Raw genomic sequence first — 24,216 nt, 5'->3', positions numbered from 1 at the left:
TGGAGCTTGATGCCCAACTCTGGGCGGGCCAAAATGAAAAAAATAGCATATGGGCTGGTGTTCTAAGGCTCAATGGTAAAAAAAATGTATAAATTTCAAAATGTTGGGCAGGGCATGGCCCATCCAGCCTTATTGTAGCCCCGCCATTGGATGACAGAGAGGTAGGTGGCAGCAGCGGCGGCATCTAGGAAGTGAAATCGAGGTGGAGGCGGCGGTTGTTCATTTGGGATGAGAGAGTGGCGTGCAAGCTAAGGATTAATCCCTCACACCAGAAATTTTCGCTCTAAATATGATTTTTGGAGATCTGCTACAGAAGCCCTTAGGCAGGAATTAACCCCAATCAACCATATTCTCAAAAGTGATATTTCTGACGTCACATCAGCTTGTGAGAGTGGTCCTGCTACGGTCGATGCCACAAAAAAGGGGGGCCGTGAGGTTGATGAACTCCGGTGTTCTCCACCACTTGCCGGAACCGGGCTTCGGGAATTCCCTGGAGCCGGGGGTCTTCGCGTCTACAGCCACTCGTGGCGACGACGCTGGGAGGCAACGGGGCCAAGGGCCGGGATAAGGTGCACCCGCCGCGACTGGCTCACCTGTGACCACCCTCGCGCCACATGTCGCGGACGGTATATTCCACAGCCGCCGGATTCACCCGTTCGTCTCCCCTTTCTCTGTGCGATCTCGCCTCGATCACACGCGCTGCCGCCCATACGTACTGACACACACAAACATACACAGATACATCTACCCCGGCCCTCCACGCCCACGATCCCGTGGTTCTCCCGCAGTCCCGCATCGTTGGAGCTCCACCGCGCTCCCGCTAGCTCAGCTCAGCTCCGCTCCGGTCAGGTACGTACGCCGGCTGGTGCTCCACCGCCCTGTTTCGATTCTGCTCCGGTGACCGATCACGCGGTGAAGTAGCTGGCGTATGGATGAATCGGTGCAGGTGAGGCGGGAAGGATGCCGTCGGTTTCGAGAGCCGTGTGCGTGCAGAGGCCGACCACGAGCGGCGGCGGGAGGAGCAGGGAGGCGGCCCGATCGGTGGCGGCGCCGAGAGCCCGGCAAGCGAAATCGAAGGCGGTGACCCACCCGGCGCGGGGCCGGCATTGCTCGCCTCCCAACGCAGTCGCGGCGCCGATGCCCGCCACAAAGAAGGTAAACAGTTCGCGACTCGTGTGTGCCACTGGAGTGTTATCGTTTCCGGTTGACTTGTGCGGGCTTTTTCCTGATTCAAATGGCATCCGTGCGATCATGCAAAGCACCGCGTCAGTTTAGTCAGTCTCAACTAAACAATACTCTCTCGGTTTTAAAATAAATTTCTCAACTTTGTACTAACTCTAGTAGTACAAAATTATGTCAAGATTGAGACATTTATTTTAAGATGGATGTAGTACATATATGCTGAAGTACTACAGAAGATCATTTATTTTTCTCATTTCTTTAAAGCACAATACAAACGCAGACGCTTGTCTAATTACTAGTTTACTAGGTACTACGTGTTTGAGGTAGATCCACAATATGAGCACTCGATTTACACATGACTAAGTATCTTCAAAATTACAATACGATGGAATGCATTCTCTTGTTCATGGGTTCTTGGCAACTAAAATGATCTACATTTTTCTTAACAGAAGTGCTCGGCATTTTCTCATCTATATTGTCTCAAATTGAAGTATAAGTCGCATAGGGGGTTGTATGATTCACATTCCGTGAGGCCAAAGCTATATACTCCCTCCATCCGCGAATAATTGCACTTCTATCTTTTGTCCTAAGTCAAAGTGTTAAAATTTTGACTAATTTTATAGAAAAAGAAGTAACATATATGACATTAAATTGGTACATTATAAAAGTACATTTCAAGACGGATCCAGTGATGCTAATTTAGTGTCATAAATGCTGCTATTTTTCCCAATAAATTTGGTCAAAGCTTTTAAAACTCTGGCTTAGAACAAAAGCTAGAAGTACACTTATTCGCGAACGGGGGAGTATGCTAGATCCACATACTTATTACACTCAAAGTTCCTTTTTTCCAATACGTCATTGTACATATAGCTAGGTTCATTGGTGACCAATGACAACATAACTTCACCATAGTTTGTCAATCTTTTTTCTTTCTTGATTGAAACAAAGGGGGTGGGGCACTTGAATAGTAGATCTCATTTCAAAACACACAAAAAGAGGAATGATCCAATTGTAAGTCAATGTTTGCCATTGTACACGTTGACAGTCGAGTTGTCTTTACATATTTTGACATTCAGCTATGTAATCTCGGTATAGAAAACCATGTATGGCTAACTAAAAAAATAGAAGAGGTCTTCATTTGTAGTGTGTTGTTCAATAATTTTTTTGTGATTTGATATTTGGTTAAACTAAAACATGCGGGTACGGTTTTACTTAATTCAACTCTGGCAAACATGACAACATAGTTTTCTTTGGTGGGTTTCCCGTATCATCTTACAACAAGTTCACTGTAGAACGGTTGTAGAACGGTTTGGCAAGCGTAACTAAATTTAGATGTTTAGAGACTTTTCTAATAAACTATCCAAAATCAAGGTAGAGATGATTACCCCCTCAAAACAAAAGGCAGAGATGATTAGGATTCAACTTCTCTATTAACAGGTGAGATATAAAAATGACCAGACAGAGCTTAGCGGAGGCGTTGTTTCTTTTTAGTCTATGATGTAAGAAGTGAAAAGACAATGACCTCAGTAGCGAATGTCGCAGTGGATATGCTTAGTTTGATCCAAAGCTTCCCATGCTAAATGTTTAGCTAGCCAAAATATTGCTCAATGTTTTGCTTACTTATGAGTTGATCAAAGTTGGCAACCAAAACAAACTAGAGTTAACAAAAAAAATTGGTCTTCCAAATAATTTGTAACCATCCGTGGATTGAAATGTATGGTCATGAAAATAGTTTAGTACGCTGTATTTCGTCTGACATTCAAATATACTCGCAGTGAACTAGACCTTCCAATGGGTTGAACATCATCTTTAAAATAAGTATGTCATATCTGGGCTGAGTATGCCACCTAGAGGATCCACCCTTCTTTCTCAGAACCCGCGGCATGGCTAAATCTCGCTTATTGTGAAGTATAGAGCTTTTGTCTATAGGGTTCCTGCGAGTGGGTTGACCCAATAGCCGCTGAGACTGGTTTTGAGAACCTTTCGCCGGTTTTGGGAAAATTCAACCCGTTTTTTTTTACTTTCTTCTTTTCCATGTCTTTTGTTACAATTTTGCAGTTTTTCTTTTTTTTTCTCATTTCTTTAATTTTTCTTTCATGAACTTTTTTTATATGCTTCGTTTACTCTAAGAAATTTTGTCTACATGTCAGGAATATTTCAGAAAAATTACGCAATTTTTTTTACATTTTAAATATGTATGAACTTTTTTAAGTGTTGTGGACAATTTTTTAAAATGGTAAAAATATTTTTCTATTTGTCATGAACATTTTTTTATAGTCGCATGAACATTTTTTTAATATTTCATGAACATCTAGAACATATTAAAATTGTATTAATGCGTGAAGGTTTGCTAGAGTGTATAAATTGTACTGTAACATGTCTTGTAACATAAGATTTTTGTGAATGTTTTTAAAATTCCATGACTTTTTTTTGAATAGTTGACACTTTTTTACTAATTACATGAATAAATTCTATATTTTCATGAACATTATTAAGAAAGCATAAATAATTTTTAAACGTGTGAACATTTTTGAAACAACACGAATATTTTTTAGTGGTATGATTTTTTTAAAATTGTGCAATCAAATGTTTACATTCCATGAACATTCATCTAAAATGTTCACCATCTATTTGTTAGGACAATTAAAAATAAGAAAAATAACAGGAAAAAGGAACTAGCATACATTCTTGCGTGCATAGTGTATTTTTCATGTGTATTTCGTGCTTATGTGCTCATGAGCGTGGCCCATTTAGCGGGCGCTAAGGTAATGCCACGTTCAGTCTTGCAATATTAAGTGATACCGAGACATTACCCTCAGAACTTCTCAAAAAGAAAGACATTACCCTCGGAACCGGCCTCTATGGTCTATGGACCGAATGGTCAGTCTTTTCTCTATTTGACGGTTGTTGTTGCCAGTTTAACAATCAAGGAGTTTGTTTCTCTATACCTATTTTTATTTAAATGGAAAAGATATTCTATCCACCACTCGTCCTTCGTCTAGCTTTACATACAATTGCCCCTACCTCTCCTTGTTTTAATTGTTTTCCCCCGATTCTTTGATTTTTTTGATCAGTTTTCTTTGAAAACCGGCTCAACACCCCAACTTTTATTGACTTCCATTTTTTTTTGTTTTCTAGCCAATAAATGCTTACCAGATAAGTGTTTACCAAATAAAATATAATAATATATTTTAGGCACAATCACATTAATACAGGCAGGCAAATCACTACTATAATGTTTATGTCCTTGCTGCAATGCGCGCGCAATTACCTAGTCTACACTACTTAAAAAGAGAGATAAGGCTCCCTATTTCGCTCTCCAAAATTTCGCCTTTCTTTCATTGTCCAAATGCGTTTCCCCCTTCCTGTTCCTATTTTTTTTCATTTCTATTTTTTTTCCATCTGTTTCCTTAAAAACTACTCCCTCCGTTCGGAATTGCTTGTCGCAGAAACGGATGTATCTAGATGTATTTTAGTTCTAGATACATCCATATCCGAGACAAGTAATTCCGAACGGAGGGAGTAGCTCAGTTAGTCCACCACTTATTGACTTACCAAATAAAATTATTTTTTCTTTGATAAGACAATAAACATTACCAAGTACTCTCTCTGCAACACATGACCAAATGATCTTATATTTCTTTACGGAGGGAGTAAGTGCTTACCAAATAAAATCCTACTTTCTCACACAATCACATTAATATGTACGGTAAATTATGAGCTAACGTAATACAATATTTATACCCTGCTGCCACACATGACCAATTATCTCTAGTAACAGAACAAAATGTAGGAAATTTTGTTCAATAGCAGGTACAAAAAGGACCATTTAAGAAAAAGGTTAAAACTGCAGAACCAATCCATCGTTTGGAGTGTCCGAAATCAGATAAAGTTATGCGTAACTCAGATCTGTGAGGCTGCCATCTACTAAGTACAGACATTTTCCAATTTTCTTGCGCTGCATAGATGCATGTATGGCTAGGCAGAACTCTGCTATTCGGATTGCAACTCAAGCCCCTGGTTTCACCAAACCAGAAAAACAGGCACAACTTGGCCTAGGCAAAGAGCTAATTTCCTTCCATGTTCCAGTACATGGAGAATGTGAAAGGAATCAGGCTTGGAATCCACGGTAAGGCATGGACAAACGCATTTTGGCAATCTAGCAATTTGATTAAGTCCATAAACATGACCATCAAGCAAGTGGCCAAGGCTGTGATCACGCAGGTTAAAACAAGAACCAGATTACTTTTGATATGTATGGAGTACAATCGCACAAGAAATCACGGGGGTTTTGACAGCAGCAGCCAAGTAGCACCAGGGTAGATCAGTCCATGCATGCACGAATGGCATTTGTCTATGTCGCGGAGGTTCATTTCACTTGGCACCATCACGAGAAAACCACGTCCTACCTAGGTTGTATATACGGCGCACATGTTTTCAGCATCGATCTGTTCAATGTGTGTTTATTTACTGGCAAATTGCAACAGGAGTGGATTGCAAAAAAAAAAATGCAACGGGAGCAGCAGCATAACGCTTCTTCAAAGTATTTTGGTTCAAACTTTTGAAGCTGTGTATTTACCTTGGAAATTCTTAAAAAAGAAGAAGACCGTGCTCCAAGCCTCTGCACCGATTAATGCACACAACTCTTAGCTAATTATCGCAATGTTTACAAGGTCTCATCTAGTCTAAAAACCCACTCATTACGGTTGAAGAGAATCCCTCGAGGATAATAATAGTACTAAACGTTATAAGTCGATGTAGAACAAATTTAACTTAGTAACTTATTTATTATTGCCATTTTCTTGTTTTGGAGACCTCGTTATTTTTACAAACTAAGAGATCAAACTTTGCATCCATAACTAGGCACACGTGCCACCTAGGTTGCACGTACACAAAATACTCGTGCAAAGTATTGTCTTTCGTACTTAATGCATATCTATTCAAAATATGCTAGAATATGTCGGTTCCAAGTGAGCACGCGCAATGTATACGCTTGCTTGCCTGCACTACATTGTGATTTGGCATATGTTGCATGTTATTTTTTAAATATGGTTGTGGAAAACCACCGTCATACTTAGAAAACCAGAGGCTGAATTACCCACGGGTTCGGGTTCATGTACTAAACCGTCAACCAATTCTACTATATGACAACGACTTTGCTTAGCAACGTTAGCGATTGATACACATGTAGATAATGGGAGGTGTCAGTGCATAGGTTTCTGCATGTAGCTTGTGTAGTATTTCAAAGCTAGTACAGGTGATTGTAACCCTATTTTTATTTGGAATAAAACTCACGCATTCCTAGCAATTTATTTCTATGTCAAACGAGTTTGTCACGTGGGCTGGTAATTTTTGATCTTTTAAAATTATTTTTACTCAAGAGATCATGGTGCATGAGATCCATAAATCTCTGTGCATCAAGTTCATCCTTAACGTGAATAAACACACGGATTAAAATGTGAAATGCTCAGAATATCCAACTTATGAATGGCTGATCTAAGCTGCTACCACTCCATAACAGTAGTAATTTATACCGTAAAATGTCTAAAAAAACATGAATATGAGTTCACCCGTAGGCTTGGTAGATTTTATGTTTTCTGAAGTCGCAACAAAATTGTTTTGGCGGCTGCTGATTTGGCAAAAAAAAATTCGAAACAGAGGCAAAAGGATTGCCTCATCGATTAATTAAGAAGAAGAGAATTGCCCAGTTAATTTAGGAAAACCGGGCGAAAACCGATACAAACACTACAAAAGTGACACTCCAGAAGCGACTCACTCTCACGACCATGTAGACGGTCCACCAAATGCTCCCAACACACTACAACCACAACCACTTTTACGACTCAAAAGACCAAAGCCACGTGGACACCAGGAAACACTGAGCACTACCCATCATGAAATTGCACCTTCCTTCCCTTTACTGTGATGAGTTTTCAGCCGCCCAGTTATCTGTAAGCTTTCAACACATTTTGCACATAAATCTCTCGATGAGATTTTGACAAGATCTGATGCGCGTCATTTTCAATAAATTTTAGACTTTCTTGCTGGCACTAATTTATGAGTTCACTTTAGTTTATTGAGTCGTATGATCCTTTTGTCCCTTTTTTGAGTGTTAGCTATCCCGATGTATAGGTCCGAAATTAAAACTCGAAGCCCATGAGCTAAACAATTAGCTCGTGGTTTGGCTCAGCTCGACTCGAGCTCGTTGACTAACGGGTCGAGTGAAGTTTTAAATCTAAGATCATTAACAAAACAAGTCTAACCCTCGCAAAAAAAACAAGTCTAATGGATTGATCTAAAGGTTGAACTCATTAAACTTGCCAATCATAAGGGGCGCGAGATTAGTGCCAATATTATTGTTGATATTTTTATTTGGGGAGGGGGGGTGGTATTATTGATTGTTATCTTCTACGGAGTGTGCCGAGTGACATCTTAGTGTAAATGGTAGATTGTTATTATTTTTGGAGAAAAACATGTGCCTGTAAATGTACTTTTATAGATTATTGCACACATAACACATATACCTAGCTCCTGAGTTACATGAGTTGAGCCAAGTTTAAATATGAGTTCGTTATATTAACACAAGCTTAGCTGAGCTAACTCCATATCTTTTTGAGGTGAAGCTTTTTTTTAGGGGTTTTGAGGTGAAGCTAACTCTGTATCTTAACCTTAACGAGCTCTAATGGGCCGAGCTGGTCGGCCCAGTCTTGACTTCCAGCCCTACCCGTGGAGCGTGACAGAGAAACCGAGCACAGTTCTTTAAAAAAAAACGGAGCACAGATCACGTACCGCTCGATAGCGTGACGTTTTTAATTTTAATTTCAGCATGGCACCCCTCGCACCTCCGCGGTACACGGCTTTCCGATGTAGGGTGCCTGGGACTCGCACCCCGCGGGTTCGTTTTGCCCGTTCATATCGGACCCGGCTGGGCCCGGGTAGCTTTGTGCTGCTGCTGCAACCGCTCGGAGCCGCGGACCGATGGTGGTTGCGTGACAGCACGGAACCGTGTACGGTGTACGTGCCGATACTATCCGCTCCGGCCACGGCGGGAGAAGCAATCCAAAACCACCACACTTTTCTTTTTCTTTTTTGGAATAAAACCACCACAAATGCGTGCGCAAGTGATTTGATCGGAGCCACCGTTCAAATGCGAAACACTCTGCTCCAGCTCTGTCGTGTCGTTCCCTGCCTTATCTTCGTTTGACCCGCGGTAGACGATCTTCGATTCGATCCTTTAGAGAAGAGGCCGCCACGCAGACTCGTTTTTAAACGAAATGTCTTCGCCCGGTACCACACGCCGCCGTGCAGGTCGTCAATGAACACCGATCAAGCACGTTCTTCAGGTTGAGTTGTTTTTCTTTAAATTTTGTTCTTCAAAGAGAGCATGGTGAGTTAGCCTGTCACGCACACCATTTCCTCCTAGTTTCTACCCGCTGGCTACACGATTCCTCTGCAGTTTTCCGGGTTCCTACCAACAATGCATTTTATATACACGATTGATTGAATTTTCGCATGAACATCATATGCCTGATGTCCTTTCCCAAGAAGGTTTAGCCTGACAAGTGATGTCGTAGTCGCGAAATGGTCATTGACGGCATGCAAACTCCTCAGAAAAAAGGGATCGTATCCCTGCAGAGATTAGGGGGGAGCGTGCGTACGTGTTGCCGAGCCTGAGCCGCGGCGCGAATCCGTCCGGCGCGCACCAACCACTTTACGCGGGCCCAACCCATTTCCCCCATCCGGCATGCCACGACGGACGCCGCTATCCTTTTCGTTCCGTTCCGTTCCTCAACCGCGTGGCGCGGGCACTGAGCTGGTGTCACTTTGGCTCGCCGGTTCGTACAGCTTCACGCACCGCACCTTGAGCTGCCCAGCTGGGTGCCAACGGACGACGTGCACCTTAAACTGGGGATACGATGGCAGCCTCTGATCTTTTCCATTTGCATCGAAGATAAACTTACGTACGTACATCAGCGGCGCAAAAAAAATACGTCGAGCTAACGGAACTCACGTAATAACCAACAACAACCATACTTCGTGGTGGCAAATAGAAAAGGGTAGAGTATAGCTACATATACATGGCACCCTAAGAGTTGGTTTTCACACATTAGGGCAATCTCCAACGCCGACCAGTATATTTCCTCCCGCATTCATCCACGGACACGGATGCGGGAGGCCGTCATCCAACTCTGCCCGCACATATTCAAACATTTTTTTTAACAAATCGGATGAAAATCATGCGAACACAGCGGACTTCATATAGGCCGAACGAAATTCATTACATTTTGGACATATTTTAACTAAAACTATGTGCACGTCCGAAAGGCAGAGCTCCATTCCCGCGACATGGATACACTAAAGTAGTCTACAGCCGACCACGACGGATCCCTTTGTCTTCCTCAAGTCCGGCAGTCCGCTCGTCGGACTGCCGTGAGCCCCGGAGGCATATGCTTCAGCGCAAAGGGCAACTCGCTTCTCCATGTTTGGCAACGCCGATCATCGAGGTGGAACCGCCGCGATGTGCTTTAGCTGGATGGGAAGGGGAAGACGATAAATTGCGACTGGGCAAGACCCCGGCTGTGTACGCCGGTGTCGCCTCGGCGGTGGCCTTCATGGGACCCAAGTGGCGACAGCCTCCCATGTTTTACTTCTCCTTGACGGTGGCGACGGATGCGGACGTGCTGGATGCCGCGTCACTGACCTCCGTCGGCAGGGCGCGGTCACAAACACGTTGACGGCAGATGGCGCGGTCGCATGCACAGGAGGAGTGGTGCAACACGCCGTCGTCCACGGCAGCCACAATGCTTGTGTCGCCGTGGTCCACCGCGTGTCGGCCTGGAGCAACACACCACTTCTCGGCGAGCTGGCTTGAAGCGGCGAGTTGCTAAGCGACGCGCTGGCTTGGAGCTTCTGCCTCCCTGAGCTGGCCTGCAGCCGCCTGGACCGTCGACGCATGCAGAGTAGAGAGTTGACTCACTCGTATCCGGCGGGCTCGACGGGCCACCCAACCAGCTTTTATGCCGGAGAACTCGGCTTCCTGCTCGCGCGGATGCCATGGAGCTTGTGAAGAAAATGGTGTGCAAGGAGAAGATGAGAACGGAGTGTGGTGTGATTTTTACCCGGCGTCTAATATCGTTTAAATAGCAGGGGGACAACCGGCGTTGTGTTTAATGATGTGCAGCTCGCGAACAGACGTGTGGCCGGAGTAGGTTTCTTAGCACACACGCGTGTTTTAATGAAGAAAGACGGACAATATGTGGTCGTTCGAATGCGACGAGAAGGCGCGTTCAGCCGGGCAAGCAAGGGTGGCGCTCTCTTGGCCGACGCTCTGCTTCAATGTCAGCAGTGAGAGGTCACGTCCTCTGCACCACCCTCTTGTTCGGTCAAATCGCGGGCATCAATACTGACCGCTGTATGCTTTGGGCCGACATGAATACGGTGCATCGTATGAAAAGCGCGGGAGGGATGGGTGGCGGGTTCAGATGGTCAGGGCGGTTAGACGCGGGCGTGACAGTGATCCGGACGCTCATAAGGCCTTCATGTTTATCTTCGATTTACGGGAGAAAGATGCGTCCACTGTCCTACGGACCTATACAGGCTTGCATTGGATGACTTAGACCGTTTGAGAATCGACGTTGGAGATACATGACACTTGGCACCGAGCTCACCGGACGAGCACGCGCCCACCCGGCCCCTCCCCCGGGCTGGTCCGTCCCCCGTATGCGACGACCGTGCGGTGACGTCCCACGGTGGGTCTCACCGGGGTGCCACGCCATTTCTACGTGGCCAAGGCCTCCGCGCCCTCCCCTTGCTATAAATAGAACCCGGCTCTCACTCCATGAGCATCCAACGAGCTCATTCATCAGCAGCTATCGAGTTGTACTACTACTGTTCGTCGTCACTGGCCGGTGTGGCCTGTAGCATTGCGTCGCACTAATGGCTCCTGCTCAATGCGCGCGCGTGCAGAGGGTGTTCCACTTCGGCAAGGGCAAGAGCGAGGGCAACAAGGCCATGAAGGACCTGGTACGTACTAATCGTTAGATCCATCACTCTCAGTTGATGTATTTTCACTAATAATTCACCATATATGCTGACTATGATGACTGGATCGTGGATGCATGGTGTGTGCAGCTGGGCGGGAAGGGCGCCAACTTGGCGGAGATGGCGAGCATCGGGCTGTCGGTGCCGCCGGGGTTCACGGTGTCGACGGAGGCGTGCGAGCAGTACCAGGCGGCGGGGAGGGCGCTGCCGCCGGGGCTGTGGGAGGAGACCCTGGAGGGCCTGCGCTGGGTGGAGGAGTACATGGGCGCGCGCCTCGGCGACCCGGCGCGGCCGCTGCTCCTCTCCGTCCGCTCCGGCGCCGCGGTGTCCATGCCCGGGATGATGGACACGGTGCTCAACCTGGGGCTCAACGACGAGGTGGCCGCCGGGCTGGCGGCCAAGAGCGGCGACCGCTTCGCCTACGACTCGTACCGCCGCTTCCTCGACATGTTCGGCAACGTCGTGAGTATACCACACCCGGCTCTGACTAAGCTAAGCCTAGCTCCATGCATGCATGTGCGCCGCTAGCTACCTGGTCGCTCCATCGCTTGCTTGGACGAGTAGAGTTAATTTGCGTGCGTCGAGCAGCCGTTGCTTTGGGAGGGAGGGAGCGACGTGCGTCTGACGCGGGTTGCGTCGCCGAGGCGTTGGCTGCTGCTGCTGCTGCATTATGACGAAGGTGACAAGGATTACGTGGGGGTTCTTGTATGCTTGCTTTTTAACCGTCGAAAATTATTGTTTTTTATTCAAGTATATAAGTACGTTTGGCTAGCGAGTAGGAGTAATTTACAAGAGAACAAAACAGCTTAATAAAAATATGAAACAAATAAATGAATTGGGTTGCTTTATAAAGAGGAGTTTTTGTTTCATCAGATGAAGAAAGCTGAACCGCAAACACTTTCAGAAGCATTCTTTTTCTGTTACTGTCAGCACAGTTAATCAGATTCCCAAGGACAGTTTGCACGGCAACACTGCCGTATTTTGACCGCAACTGTTTCTCTCCGAGAAAGGAATGACTGATGAAGGTGACCTCTGTCTTACGGTTTGACACTATTATTTCACCCCACTCTGAAAATAAGATAAACAAAAAAGGAGGCAAACTTTGACACCGTTACTTCTGAAATAGTAAGACAAAAAGCAACGAGACAAACTTTGATAATACAATAAGACAAGCATTCTACCGTAGCACAACCTGTCTGTTTTCATGAAAAAAATTGTCTTGTTCTTAGAAAGCAAAACAATTAAGACAGTCAGTTTGGGGTGACGAAAAACATGACAAAAAATTTCAGCTCCGACTTCATTGAGCCATGACATCTGCAATATTAATTCATATACAGTAGTAGGTTTAGACAAACCTGCCAAGTTGGTGTTGTCTTCTAGTAGCTCTAGAGTGAAACTGCAGTCCAATGATATTACCAAGTTTTATTTACTAGTACTCCCTCTGTTCTACGTAAAAGAAAAGAAAAGAAAAAAAAATACTCCACTTCACCAGTCCAATGCCCACCAACGACCCCACTTCACCAGCAAATCAAAAAAAAGAAAAGAAAAAAAGACTCCACTTCACCGGTTCACTTGCGAGCGCGGCAGGACGGCGGCGGCGGCGGAGCCCGCGCGGTTGGAGGCCGGACCGCCCGGCCGCCGTTGTGCCCCTCATGGAGGCTGTGCCTCGGCGGCTAGATCGGCTCCGACTGGGGCGCCCTGGTAAAAGAGGAAACACCGAGTCATTACTCGTTTGGATCGAACAGATTTTGTTTTAGCACAAGAAGGCTGTGGGTCGAACGCCTGAGCTAATCAAATTCCTCTTACTCGTTTGCTTGGTAGTATATTGTTCCACAAAAGGAGGAACGTCAGCTGGATCCAGCCCAGTTAATCTGGCAACTGGATTTCCAATACTGCATTTTGGGATGTGCGTTCCTCACTGAATAGCAGTTTCTTTTGTACCGAAAAGTTGGCTCGACGTTTTGTTTACAGTAATTCCTACTAGCAACTAGCAGTAGTAGCAGGATCCTTGTTCCTTAGCAGGATATTTCCTCTTGCCAGGTCATGGACATTCCCCATGCGCTTTTCGAAGAGAAGCTGGAAGCCATGAAAGCAACCAAGGGGGTGGACAACGACACCGACCTCACTGCCAATGACCTCAGGGAGCTAGTGGGTCAGTACAAGAACGTCTACGTTGAAGCCAAAGGAGAACAATTTCCCTCAGGTTGAATTCATGAATTTCACCTTTTTATTTATATATTTTGAAACTGACATTGTGTTTTTGGCACCCAGTTGATATGTGTATATGCTTGTTGTTTCTTGCCTTGGCATAGACCCCAAGAGGCAACTGCAGTTAGCGGTGTTGGCCGTGTTCGACTCGTGGGACAGTCCGAGAGCGAACAAGTATAGAAGCATTAATCAGATCACCGGACTTAGGGGCACCGCCGTGAACGTGCAGTGCATGGTGTTTGGCAACATGGGGAACACCTCCGGCACTGGTGTCCTCTTCACTAGGAACCCTAGCACCGGGGAGAAGAAGCTTTATGGCGAGTTCCTAGTCAATGCTCAGGTATGGCTCGGTTCTGATCGCTCCTGGTTGCTTCTAAGTTCTAGCTGCCATGCTCTGCGTATGTGCGCACAGCAAAAGAGCAGTATGTTGCCCACTTTTATTAAAATAGATTATGCAATCAAGATAATACAGTCTGTGGATATTGCATATTCATTGAATGGCTGTGCATAATTTAACTGTTTCCCTGAACCTGTGATTCTTCTGTAATCTGAAAACTCAACTCTTGCATCCCCCCTGTGCTTTGGGGTTTTTCCTGCTGCTATGCAGCTATGAGAAAACATTAAAAAAAAATTAACTGTTTTTTTGCCTTATGCAGGGTGAGGATGTGGTTGCTGGAATCAGAACCCCGGAGGATCTTGATGCCATGAGGGATCACATGCCGGAGGCCTATGCAGAGCTTGTTGAAAACTGTGACATACTGGAGAGCCACTATAAGGAAATGATGGTATGTTAGTTTACCAACTGTTTGCAGGAAGCTCTGCTGAGGGGCCTGTCAGTGTTGCTGTTTTATGAAACAAGGCGTTTGGCCCATAGCGTGATATAAAACTTATTCTGAAACATCGTGAAGAACTTGGCTATCTAATTAGTTTATGTGATCATTTTCAAGCACCATTACAGTGCTCTCTACAATTGCCCACATGACATGAATGCTCTTTGGTCATGATCCTGCCTTAATATGTCAAAAGATTAACCTGAACCCCTACTATTTCCAATGGGGAATAACTTGCATTTTTCATGTTTAATTCAGGATATTGAATTTACAGTTCAAGAAAATAGGCTCTGGATGCTACAATGCAGATCCGGAAAGCGTACTGGCACAGGAGCTGTGAAGATTGCTGTAGACATGGTTAATGAGGCTCTTGTTGATCGCAATACAGCGATTAAGATGGTAGAACCAGGCCACTTGGACCAGCTTCTTCATCCACAGGTATAAGATAATCAAATATGCCCAAATGGTCTATAAAACTGATACATATAAATACATGCATGCAATTTGTTACTGCCTGTGTTATCCCAATAAATTATCTGCTCTTTCAGGATATATTTGCATTACCTAATGATTTTACACAAGAACCACATCGTTTGCATGCTGAGAATGCATTCATATTTAATGAAGATAGTATACTCATTCAATAGGCCTATGATTCTGACATATTACTAAAATCTGATGTATATAGATAGTTGCTTGCTTTCTTACTTTACAAGTTCAAATTTAATCAGATGTATTGGTTTCTGAAACCTTATTTTAACCCTTATATTGACATCCCTCGTTTGAATTTTATTTGCAACTGGATATTGGCAATATATTGACTCAGTTTTATTACCCTTATGTTATGACAACCAGTTTGCGAACCCCGAGGCTGCTTCATACAAAGGCAAAGTTATTACTACAGGCTTACCAGCATCACCTGGGGCTGCTGTGGGTCAAATTGTATTTACTGCCGAGGATGCTGAAGCATGGCATGCCCAAGGGAAATCTGCTATTCTGGTCTGTACATGTCCTTATCATCCTCCTTTTTTTTATAGCAGGATGTCTCCTTCATTTTCCTATGTCCTTTTGGGTTGGACTTGTCCTATTCTTGAGTTATCCTGATACTTTTTGAACTTTCTGAATGTAAAGGTGAGGACAGAGACCAGCCCAGAAGATGTTGGTGGCATGCATGCAGCCGCTGGAATTCTTACAGCAAGAGGTGGTATGACTTCTCATGCTGCCGTTGTAGCACGTGGCTGGGGAAAATGCTGTGTGTCAGGGTGCTCAAGCATCCGTGTAAATGAAATTGAAAAGGTGATTCAACTTATTGCTGCAGATGTCTAGGAAATACATTGTTAGACGCAACACTTCATTCCAGCCTTAAAATTCATAATGGGAGTATGATAAATCTGTGTTCATCATTTTGTACTATAGAGGTGCTTACTTTGGTATATGGTCTATACGCATAGGTGGTAGCTATTGAAGACAAGATGCTCTATGAAGGTGACTGGATATCACTCAATGGATCAACTGGTGAAGTGATCCTTGGCAAGCAGCCACTTTCCCCACCAGCCCTTAGTGCTGACTTGGAAACTTTCATGTCCTGGGTTGATGAAGTTAGGCAGCTCAAGGTAAACTTCCTAGGAATAAAAACAAGAACAGAAACTGCCTCAATTTGACTTTAACTAAAATTTACATCAGTCTTGTTAACTGCGTTAGGCCTAAGCATTACACAAGCTTCAACAAAAAATCCTTATTATGCATATCTTGCGTGTTCTAGGTTATGGCTAATGCAGACACCCCCGGGGATGCATTGGCAGCAAGGAAAAATGGGGCAGAAGGAATTGGACTCTGTCGGACAGAACACATGGTTGGTGTTAATTTCTTTACTGTTTGCTTTTTTGAGGATTTATTTTGTTATGATAGTTATTTTCTGCAGTTCAACTTTCGAAGTGAACTTTATGGACACAAGTCTGCTCTTCTAGGCAATTAAAAAAAGGCTAATGTTCTCCTTTGTATACTTTGTAGTTCTTTGCTTCTGATGAGAGGATTAAGGCTGTGAGGCAGATGATAATGGCTCCAACTGTCGAACTGAGGCAGAAAGCACTAGATCGTCTTCTGCCTTACCAGAGGTCTGACTTTGAAGGCATTTTCCGTGCCATGGATGGTATGTGGAAAATCTCTATGTATTCATATACTCCCTCCGTCTGGAATTAGATGACTCTCAAACAGATGTATCTAGACGTATTTCAGTGCTAGATACATCCGTTTAGTACTCCCTCCATTCCGTTTTATAGTGCGCCTAAGATTTTTGTGAAAATTCCGAAATGTAGTGCGTGTTTGCTACTCCCTCCATTCCGTTTTATAGTGCGCCTAAGATTTTTATGAAAATTCCGGAATGTAGTGCGTGTTTGCTACTTTGCCCCATTCTTGACGAAAATATCCCTTATCCTATTCCTGTAGCGCACCTCCTCCCTCGGCTATCCCCTGCTCCCGCAAGCATCGTCTTCGTGTCCCCGTGTCCATGGCCGGCGGCGCAGAGCAGGTTCCGCATCCTGAGAGGGAATCGACTGGTGGCGGCAGGATTTGACTAGCGGCTTTGACTAGCGGCAAGGAAGGTGCCGTCGGGCGGAGCGGCTCAGTCAAGAAGGCGACATAGGGGTTGTTGGCGGTGGACGCGGGCAGCGGGATCTGGCTGTCAGCTTGGCCGTCAAGCGGCCCTTCCTAGCGCCATGGTGCTCGCCGAGGAGATGGGGCGGCTGCACAAGGCATGCAGGTGTGCGCGGGACCCTGGCCGCCAGCTTCATGAGGGTGGACGACGAGGTCGTCATGGGCGCCGCCGCGGGCGTGGACGCCAATGTCGATGAAGCAGGTGTGCGCGGGACCCTGGCCGCCAGCTTCATGAGGGTGGACGACGAGGTCGTCATGGGCGCCGCCGCGGGCGTGGACGCCAATGTCGATGAAAGGCGCTCCTGGACTGTGGGATCCACCGCCGTGGTGGCCGTCACGGGGCGTCGGCCAGGTCGCACCATCGTTCGCCTGCGAGTGAGCCACTCCGAGGACGCCGCCGTTCACCATGCAGCTCCTACAGGTGCCAACCAACTTCCTCATCTGTCCAGCGTCCATGGCAGGCATCGCCGCGTCCTTGGCCAGCATTCCGCTTCCCTGGCCGGTTGCTTGCTGGCCGTAGATGCTCGCTGGGACAGACGGAAGCCAGCATACCAGCAAACTAGTACTCTCGGACAAACCAAGGGCTTTCTCGTCCAAAAATAAACGCCAGCACACACATTGGTACCTGGGCTGGAATCTATGCGCACTAGATTGAGGAACGGAGGGAGTAGTATATTGGGCAAATTTGACAAATCTGACCTATAGACGAAATCAAATCACAAAATGAACTGTCCGTCAAACTATTTCACGCAGCTGACCCGTGGCGCCTAGCTCTCAGGCGCTGCACTAGTGCAACGCCCGGGAGCTAGGCGCTGCACTGTATAGTGTGGCGCCTAGCTCTTAGGCGCTGCACACTGTTTTAGTAATTTTCGGGTATGACGCTGGCCGTGTAGCACCTATCTGTGAGGCGTTGCACAGTGTAGTGTGGCGCCGTCGTGGCGGGCGCTACACAAAAGGGTCAGGCGTGTGAAATAGTTTCACGGGCAGTTCATTCCGTGATTTGATTTCGTCTATAGGTCAGATTTGTCAAATTTGCCAGTATATTGTCCTTTCTCACTAGATGAGGTGCACTAGAGTTCAAATATCCCGAGCTGGTTTATACTTTCTTAAATAAGCGAATATTGACTATTGGGTGTTAACTGTGAACACACAAAGTAGATAAACTTGCAAGATTACAGGATCTTATAAGAATTGTGCTTCTAACCTTGAGGTATTTTTTTGGCATTCATCATGTAGTTTAGAGTATAGAATTCTGCCAGGGCTTGTAATAACATGTCCCATGGAAACTGATATCAAATAAACACTTTCCATCGATGGCATACAACATTAGTTATAGACTGCACTTTTTGCAAGGGAATCCAAACTACATTTTGTCACACAGAACCACCTGAACATCAATGTTTGCATTTCAGGGCTCCCGGTGACTATTCGGCTGTTGGACCCTCCACTTCATGAGTTCCTTCCAGAAGGGCATGTGGAGGATATTGTGCGTGAACTATGTGCTGAAACCGGAGCCGCTGAGGATGATGTCCTTGCAAGAATGGAGAAACTTTCAGAAGTAAACCCAATGCTTGGTTTCCGTGGTTGCAGGTTGGTGTTGTTTATTTGTTTAGCTATGCTGGAGATTGAACTATATCCATTTGATCAACAGAATAAAGTGTAAATCTTTTTCATATTTTTAATGCAACCACTGTTGGATCAAGTTTTCCTTTCCCATTCATTTACTTGCCTGTTCTCATTCGCAATTCTGTTTTCTTTCCTTTACTAATGCTTTTGATGCTAATATTTCAGGCTTGGTATTTCGTATCCTGAATTAACAGAAATGCAAGCCCGGGCCATCTTTGAAGCTGCTATATCCATGACCAACCAGGGTATTCAAGTATTTCCAGAGATAATGGTTCCTCTTGTTGGAACACCTCAGGTATGTCTTTCTTCACATGTATCTTCTTTGGCTGGTATAGAGGTGTACCTTCACTTCACAGTTGGTGCAGTTGAAAAATGACATAATCCATTTGATGGGATACAACCATACACCACCTATTTATGGAAACCTGACCTTTTCATTTCTCTTCAAACCGCACTTGATTTTATTATTGCAAGTTTGATTCAGCAGTTGATTTTTCCTTGTGACAATTGACATTTGGTTTTGCCAGGAATTGGGACATCAGGTGGCTCTTATCCGCCAAATTGCTAACAATGTTTTCACCAATATGGGGAAAACCATTGATTACAAAGTTGGGACTATGATTGAAATTCCCAGGGCTGCTCTAGTGGCAGATGAGGTAAAAAGCTTGTGATAGCTCTGTTCTTTCTGTAAAACCATAAATGTTGGCCATTGACGTTCAGCATGTAAACTGAATAATACACGCATTAGTTAGCAGAACTCTTGGTCGATAGGAGTTCTCCAAATGCAAAGAATTAGTTTATCAGATATATCAAGGGAAAATACGCATGTACCTGACATCGTTGTGCTGGTTGCACATCCATTGACAGATAGCAGAGCAGGCTGAGTTCTTCTCTTTCGGAACAAACGACCTCACGCAGATGACATTTGGTTACAGTAGGGATGATGTGGGGAAGTTCCTCCCCATCTATCTGGCTCAGGGTATCCTCCAGCATGACCCATTTGAGGTAAATTTGTTATGACTGGGACCGTACCACTTCAAGTTTGTTTGTAGTACCACCCATATTATCATCCTTCACATACGTGAGCACCTCACATATCTAGGCATTTGGCATGTTCTTCTCTTGATTTTTTTTGTATAGCCATAACCTTATCATATTGTACTTGGCAACTTACCTGTCAATGAATATGCCAGGTGCTTGATCAGAGAGGAGTGGGGGAGCTAGTAAAGATTGCTACAGAGAGGGGTCGCAAAGCGAGGCCTAACTTGAAGGTAAGTATTCCACCGAGGACACTGTTGTGCAGAATTCATTCTTAGTTCATTTGACTGATCGATTTCGTGTTTCCAAACAGGTGGGCATCTGCGGTGAACATGGTGGAGAGCCATCTTCAGTTGCTTTTTTCGCAAAGGCTGGGCTGGATTATGTTTCATGCTCCCCGTTCAGGTTGGCTGAAATATTGAAATTTGGAGGATTAGCACTACCTTGACGCTATTTATAGCCGTTAACATCTTGATATGGAACCTTTTTGCAGGGTCCCGATTGCTAGGCTAGCTGCAGCCCAGGTCCTTGTCTGAGGACGCTGCCCCGTCAACCGGATAGCCTGCTGTTGGTGCATCTGGTGAAGATAAATAAGACATAGCCATGGACTTGTGGAAACTCTGCCGCCTAACAAAGGCCGTTTCATATATGTAGTCTATGATGCGTATGCGCGTGTAAGCCTGAAATGGCTGCTTCTCTGCATTTCCCCTGAACTACCATGGTAATGTACCAAACAGCGATGATGACGAAGATAAATCGAATAAAAGGTGGCGATTATCTGTGCTATCAATTTAAGTGATTCCATTTCTTCCTTTGTTCAGTGGCTGCTACGAGTTGCTTGTGAAAGTGAAGCATGTGATCCCATCCCAATTGCGTAAATCAAATATCTTTTCACTTGATTTTAGTTGGAAGTTCAGACTCTGTCATCTGTCCGAGTCCAACTTCTAGAGCAATCTAACTCAGGAAACAAAATTGATGCCTGTACACAAAAACTCAGCAAACAAATGGAGCAATTATAAAATGATGTTTCCCCTACAAACTTTGAGCACATATTGTAGTTTCCTTAGAATGCCTGCCTAATCGAACAAAAGTTAAACATGCCATGTTTTCAAATGTAAAGCATGTCCAGCTAAACCACATAAATAACTACTGCTGTGAATTGTCCAAATCCTGTCAAAGGAAATTAATAGTACCAGATATGTACACTTATTGATGCCAACAGATCTGTTAGATAATGAGCAACTAGTATTCACTGAGGGCCAAAGGCCATTACATATGCATGTGAGGTAAAGTGCAAAAAACCCCTTATACAAATAGGAATATACCGAAAAGGGACTATACACATCTAACACCCCCCTTAAACTCATGGTGGATCAACAACACTGAGTTTGGAGAGAAGAAAACCATGCTTCGCTCGAGTCTGTGCCTTCGTGAAGAAGTCCGCCAACTGTAACTCAGAGGGCACATAGTGGAGAGCGAGAGTCTGATCCTGCACAGCAGCACGCACAAAGTGGACATCCACACCGATGTGCTTGGTGAGCTCATGCTTCACCGGGTCACGCGCAATGCTGATAGCACCGGTACTGTCTGATAGTAAGGGAGTCGAGGTAGTAGCAGACACACCAAAATCCTCAAGTAACCACCGTAACTAGATCACCTCAGCTGTCAACATAGCCATGGCTCGCAACTCAGCCTCTGTACTCGAGCGAGAAACTGCAGTAAGCAGACAACGAGCGTCGATCAGAGGGATCACTAGCCCAGGTAGCATTAGAGTAGGCCTGGAGCTCAAGAGAGCTGGAGAGGGGAAAGAAAAGGCGCTGAGAGATCGTGCCACGAAGATATCGTAGAACACGAAGGAGGTGATTATAGTGGACAGAGGTGGGGGCTGAAACAAACTGACTCAGGATGTGGACAGGATAGGAGATGTCAGGACGCGTAACAGCAAGATAGACAAGACTGCCAACAAGGTGACGATAGCGAGTGGGATTAGGAAGAGGGTCACCATCAGAGGCACGAAGCTGAACATTAAGCTCCATAGGAGTCACAACTGTGCGCTCATCACCGAGAGAAGCGCGAGCAAGAAGACCCTGAATATATTTTTCTTGAGAGATGTAGAAGCCATCAGGGGTCGAGGAGATCTCAATCCCAAGAAAATAGCGAAGTGGATCAAGATCAGTCATGAGGAACTGGTCGCGAAGGCGAGCCTTAACAAAGCAATGTAGTCAGAGTCGTCACCAGTAATGATCATGTCATCAACATAGAGAAGGAGAAGAGTCCGATCACGAGGAGACGTGTGAACAAACAACGCGGGATCATGATCACTGGGCAAGAAACCAGCGACAGTCACCACAGAGGCGAAACGCTCAAACCAGGTGCGAGGGGCCTGTTTAAGACCATAGAGGGAGCGGCGAAGCCTACATACCATACCATCAGGAGCATAGTACCCCGGTGGTGGCTGCATATAAACCTCCTCACACAACTCGCCATTGAGAAAGGCGTTCTGGACATCAAGTTGAGAGATAGACCAATGACGAACAGAAGCCACAGCAAGGAGAGTGCGGGAAGTGGTCATGTGGGCGACAGGAGCGAATGTCTCATCATAATCGCGTCCCTGCTCCTGCTGAAAACCACGTGCCAGAATACGAGCTTTGTAGCGCTCAAGAGAACCATCGAAGAGAGTCTTAATCTTGTAGACCCACTTGCAGGTGATAGGACGAACACCGGAAGGGAGGGAAACCAGATCCCATGTGCCATAGCGCTCAAGGGCAGCAAGTTCTTCGGCCATCGCAAGCTGCCATTCAAGCTGAGTCATGGCAGTCCGATAGGAAGTGGGCTCAGCAATATCTGAGAGACTGTACTGATCAGGAGAATAGCGATCAGGCGGAGGGCGAGGCCGAGCACGGAGGTTAAGAAGCGGGGGAGGCGTGAACGGAGGTGCATTAGAGGTGGAAGGTGCGTCTGGCGAATCAGGGGAAGCATCATCAGTATGAGGACGACGAGTGTACTCGAGAGGAAACGGTGAGAGAGGGGGATGGACTGGAGATGATGGTGGAGAGGTGGAGGAGGAGGATGGAGAAGAGGGGGTCGGTGGTGAGGGAGAAGGAATGAGAGGGGCCGGTGGAATAAGTGAAACATGAGGCACATAGCAGGATGTATCGGGAAGAAGAAGAAAGGAAATATCATCCACAGAGAAGCTCGAGGAAGAAGGACGTGGGTAGTAAGAACGAGACTCGTCAAAGGTCACATCACGCGAGATGCATAAGCGACGACCAACAGAATCCCAACAGCGATAGCCCTTGTGCTCATCACTGTAGCCAAGAAAAACACACTCAACTGACTAAGCAGTCAGTTTGGTGCGTTCTCGCGGGGCAAGAAGGACATAGCACACAGTCCAAACATACGAAGAGCTGAGTAGTCAGGAGAACGACTAGTGAGACACTCCATAGGAATACTACCCAACAGAGCAGTCGATGGTTGAATGTTGATGAGATAGGTGGATGTAGAAACAGCCTGAGCCCAAAAGTGGGGTGGAAGAGAAGCGGCAATCATCAGCGCACGAGCCGTCTCAAGTAGATGATGATGCTTTCGTTCAGCAACGCCATTCTGAGCATGAGCACCAGGACATGAGAACTGGGCAAGAGTACCCTGTTCCTCAAGAAAACCACACAACAACTGGGAGATATACTCTCCAACTGAGTCAATATGAAAAGTATGAATGGGCGTGGAAAACTGGGTGTGAACCATGGCAGCAAATCGTTTGTATATAGAGAACCTCGCTACGAGATTTCATGAAGTAGAGCCAAGTGTAGCGAGAGAAATCATCAATAAACAAAACATATTAGCGATGATCACCTTTCAAATCAAAGGGAGCAGGACCCAGACATCAGAATGAACTAAGTCAAAAGGACGCTGAGAGACCAACTCACTGGTAAGATAAGGTAACTGGATCTGTTTGCCAAGTCTACAACCATTACAATGTAAAGAAACATCTCCAGATACAGACCCTGAGAGGCCCTGACGCACTAAAGATGACAAGCGAGAGCCACAGATGTGACCAAGGCAATGATGCCACTGCTGGAAGGACGCAGATGAAGAGGCAGCAAGAGCATGGAAGCTAGCAGAAGTGGTGGTAGCGGAAGGAACACAAAGCCAGTCAACCTCCCAAAGGCCCTCTGACTCACGGCGCCGGGGGCCAGCACCAACCAAAGCCTTGGTGTGATGATCCTGAATGGAGCAAGAGTCGGTATCAAGAATGACACGACAACCAGAATCAGTAAGTTGGGTAGCGGAAAAAAGACTCATGGTAAGGCGAGGAACATGAGAAACACTAGGAACAGAAAAGGATGGAGTGGAAAGAAGACCACGACTAGCAACAGGAAGGGATGTGCCATCGGCAGTAAGAACATTAATAGGAGAATCAAGAGGGTGAAGAGGGGACAACACTGAAGAATCAGAAGACATATGAAAGGAAGCTCCAGAGTCCAGAACCCACGAGGATGTACCTGACGGTGTAGATGTCGGCGGTGATGAAGTGGAGAAAGCAGTCATAGCAGCAGCAGAGCCCGTCAAGGAAGAACCGGAGGAAGCCAGAAGGCGCTTGAGGCGCACAATGTCCTGGTCAGTGAGTGACGGAGTCGAT

At 45.7% G+C, this 24,216-nt stretch overlaps 1 protein-coding gene across 2 annotated transcripts; it reads left to right on the top strand.

Moving 5' to 3' along the window:
• The first annotated feature begins 581 nt into the window (after window positions 1–581).
• LOC125517347 (pyruvate, phosphate dikinase 2-like) lies at window positions 582–20,389 on the top strand. Of its 2 annotated transcripts, XM_048682543.1 has the most exons (20): window positions 582–849; window positions 947–1,155; window positions 11,149–11,205; window positions 11,314–11,685; window positions 13,264–13,426; window positions 13,536–13,771; window positions 14,088–14,216; window positions 14,520–14,699; window positions 15,117–15,260; window positions 15,393–15,557; window positions 15,713–15,874; window positions 16,024–16,113; window positions 16,272–16,410; window positions 18,326–18,503; window positions 18,705–18,834; window positions 19,067–19,195; window positions 19,407–19,544; window positions 19,733–19,810; window positions 19,891–19,982; window positions 20,071–20,389. In XM_048682543.1, the coding sequence occupies exons 2-20, from the start codon at window positions 961–963 to the stop codon at window positions 20,111–20,113; spliced, it is 2,820 nt and encodes a 939-aa protein (XP_048538500.1). In that variant the 5' UTR covers window positions 582–849; window positions 947–960; the 3' UTR covers window positions 20,114–20,389. The 2 variants fall into 2 exon arrangements, with proteins under 2 accessions (XP_048538500.1, XP_048538506.1); XM_048682549.1 differs by lacking the exons at window positions 11,149–11,205; window positions 11,314–11,685.
• The last annotated feature ends 3,827 nt before the right edge of the window (window positions 20,390–24,216 follow it).

Source organism: Triticum urartu, chromosome 1 (genome assembly GCF_003073215.2).
Source record: "Triticum urartu cultivar G1812 chromosome 1, Tu2.1, whole genome shotgun sequence".
In the NCBI taxonomy this organism is placed as follows: domain Eukaryota; kingdom Viridiplantae; phylum Streptophyta; class Magnoliopsida; order Poales; family Poaceae; genus Triticum; species Triticum urartu.
Note: the sequence above shows the minus strand (reverse complement) of the source record. Positions and strands in the feature narration are given on the sequence as shown.

Coding starts and splice junctions, on each gene's coding strand:
- LOC125517347 (XM_048682543.1), top strand. CDS start 961: ATGCCGTCGGTTTCGAGAGCCGTGTGCGTGCAGAGGCCGACCACGAGC. Junction 11,686..13,263: donor TCGACATGTTCGGCAACGTC/GTGAGTATACCA, acceptor TCCTCTTGCCAG/GTCATGGACATTCCCCATGC. Junction 13,772..14,087: donor AGTTCCTAGTCAATGCTCAG/GTATGGCTCGGT, acceptor TGCCTTATGCAG/GGTGAGGATGTGGTTGCTGG.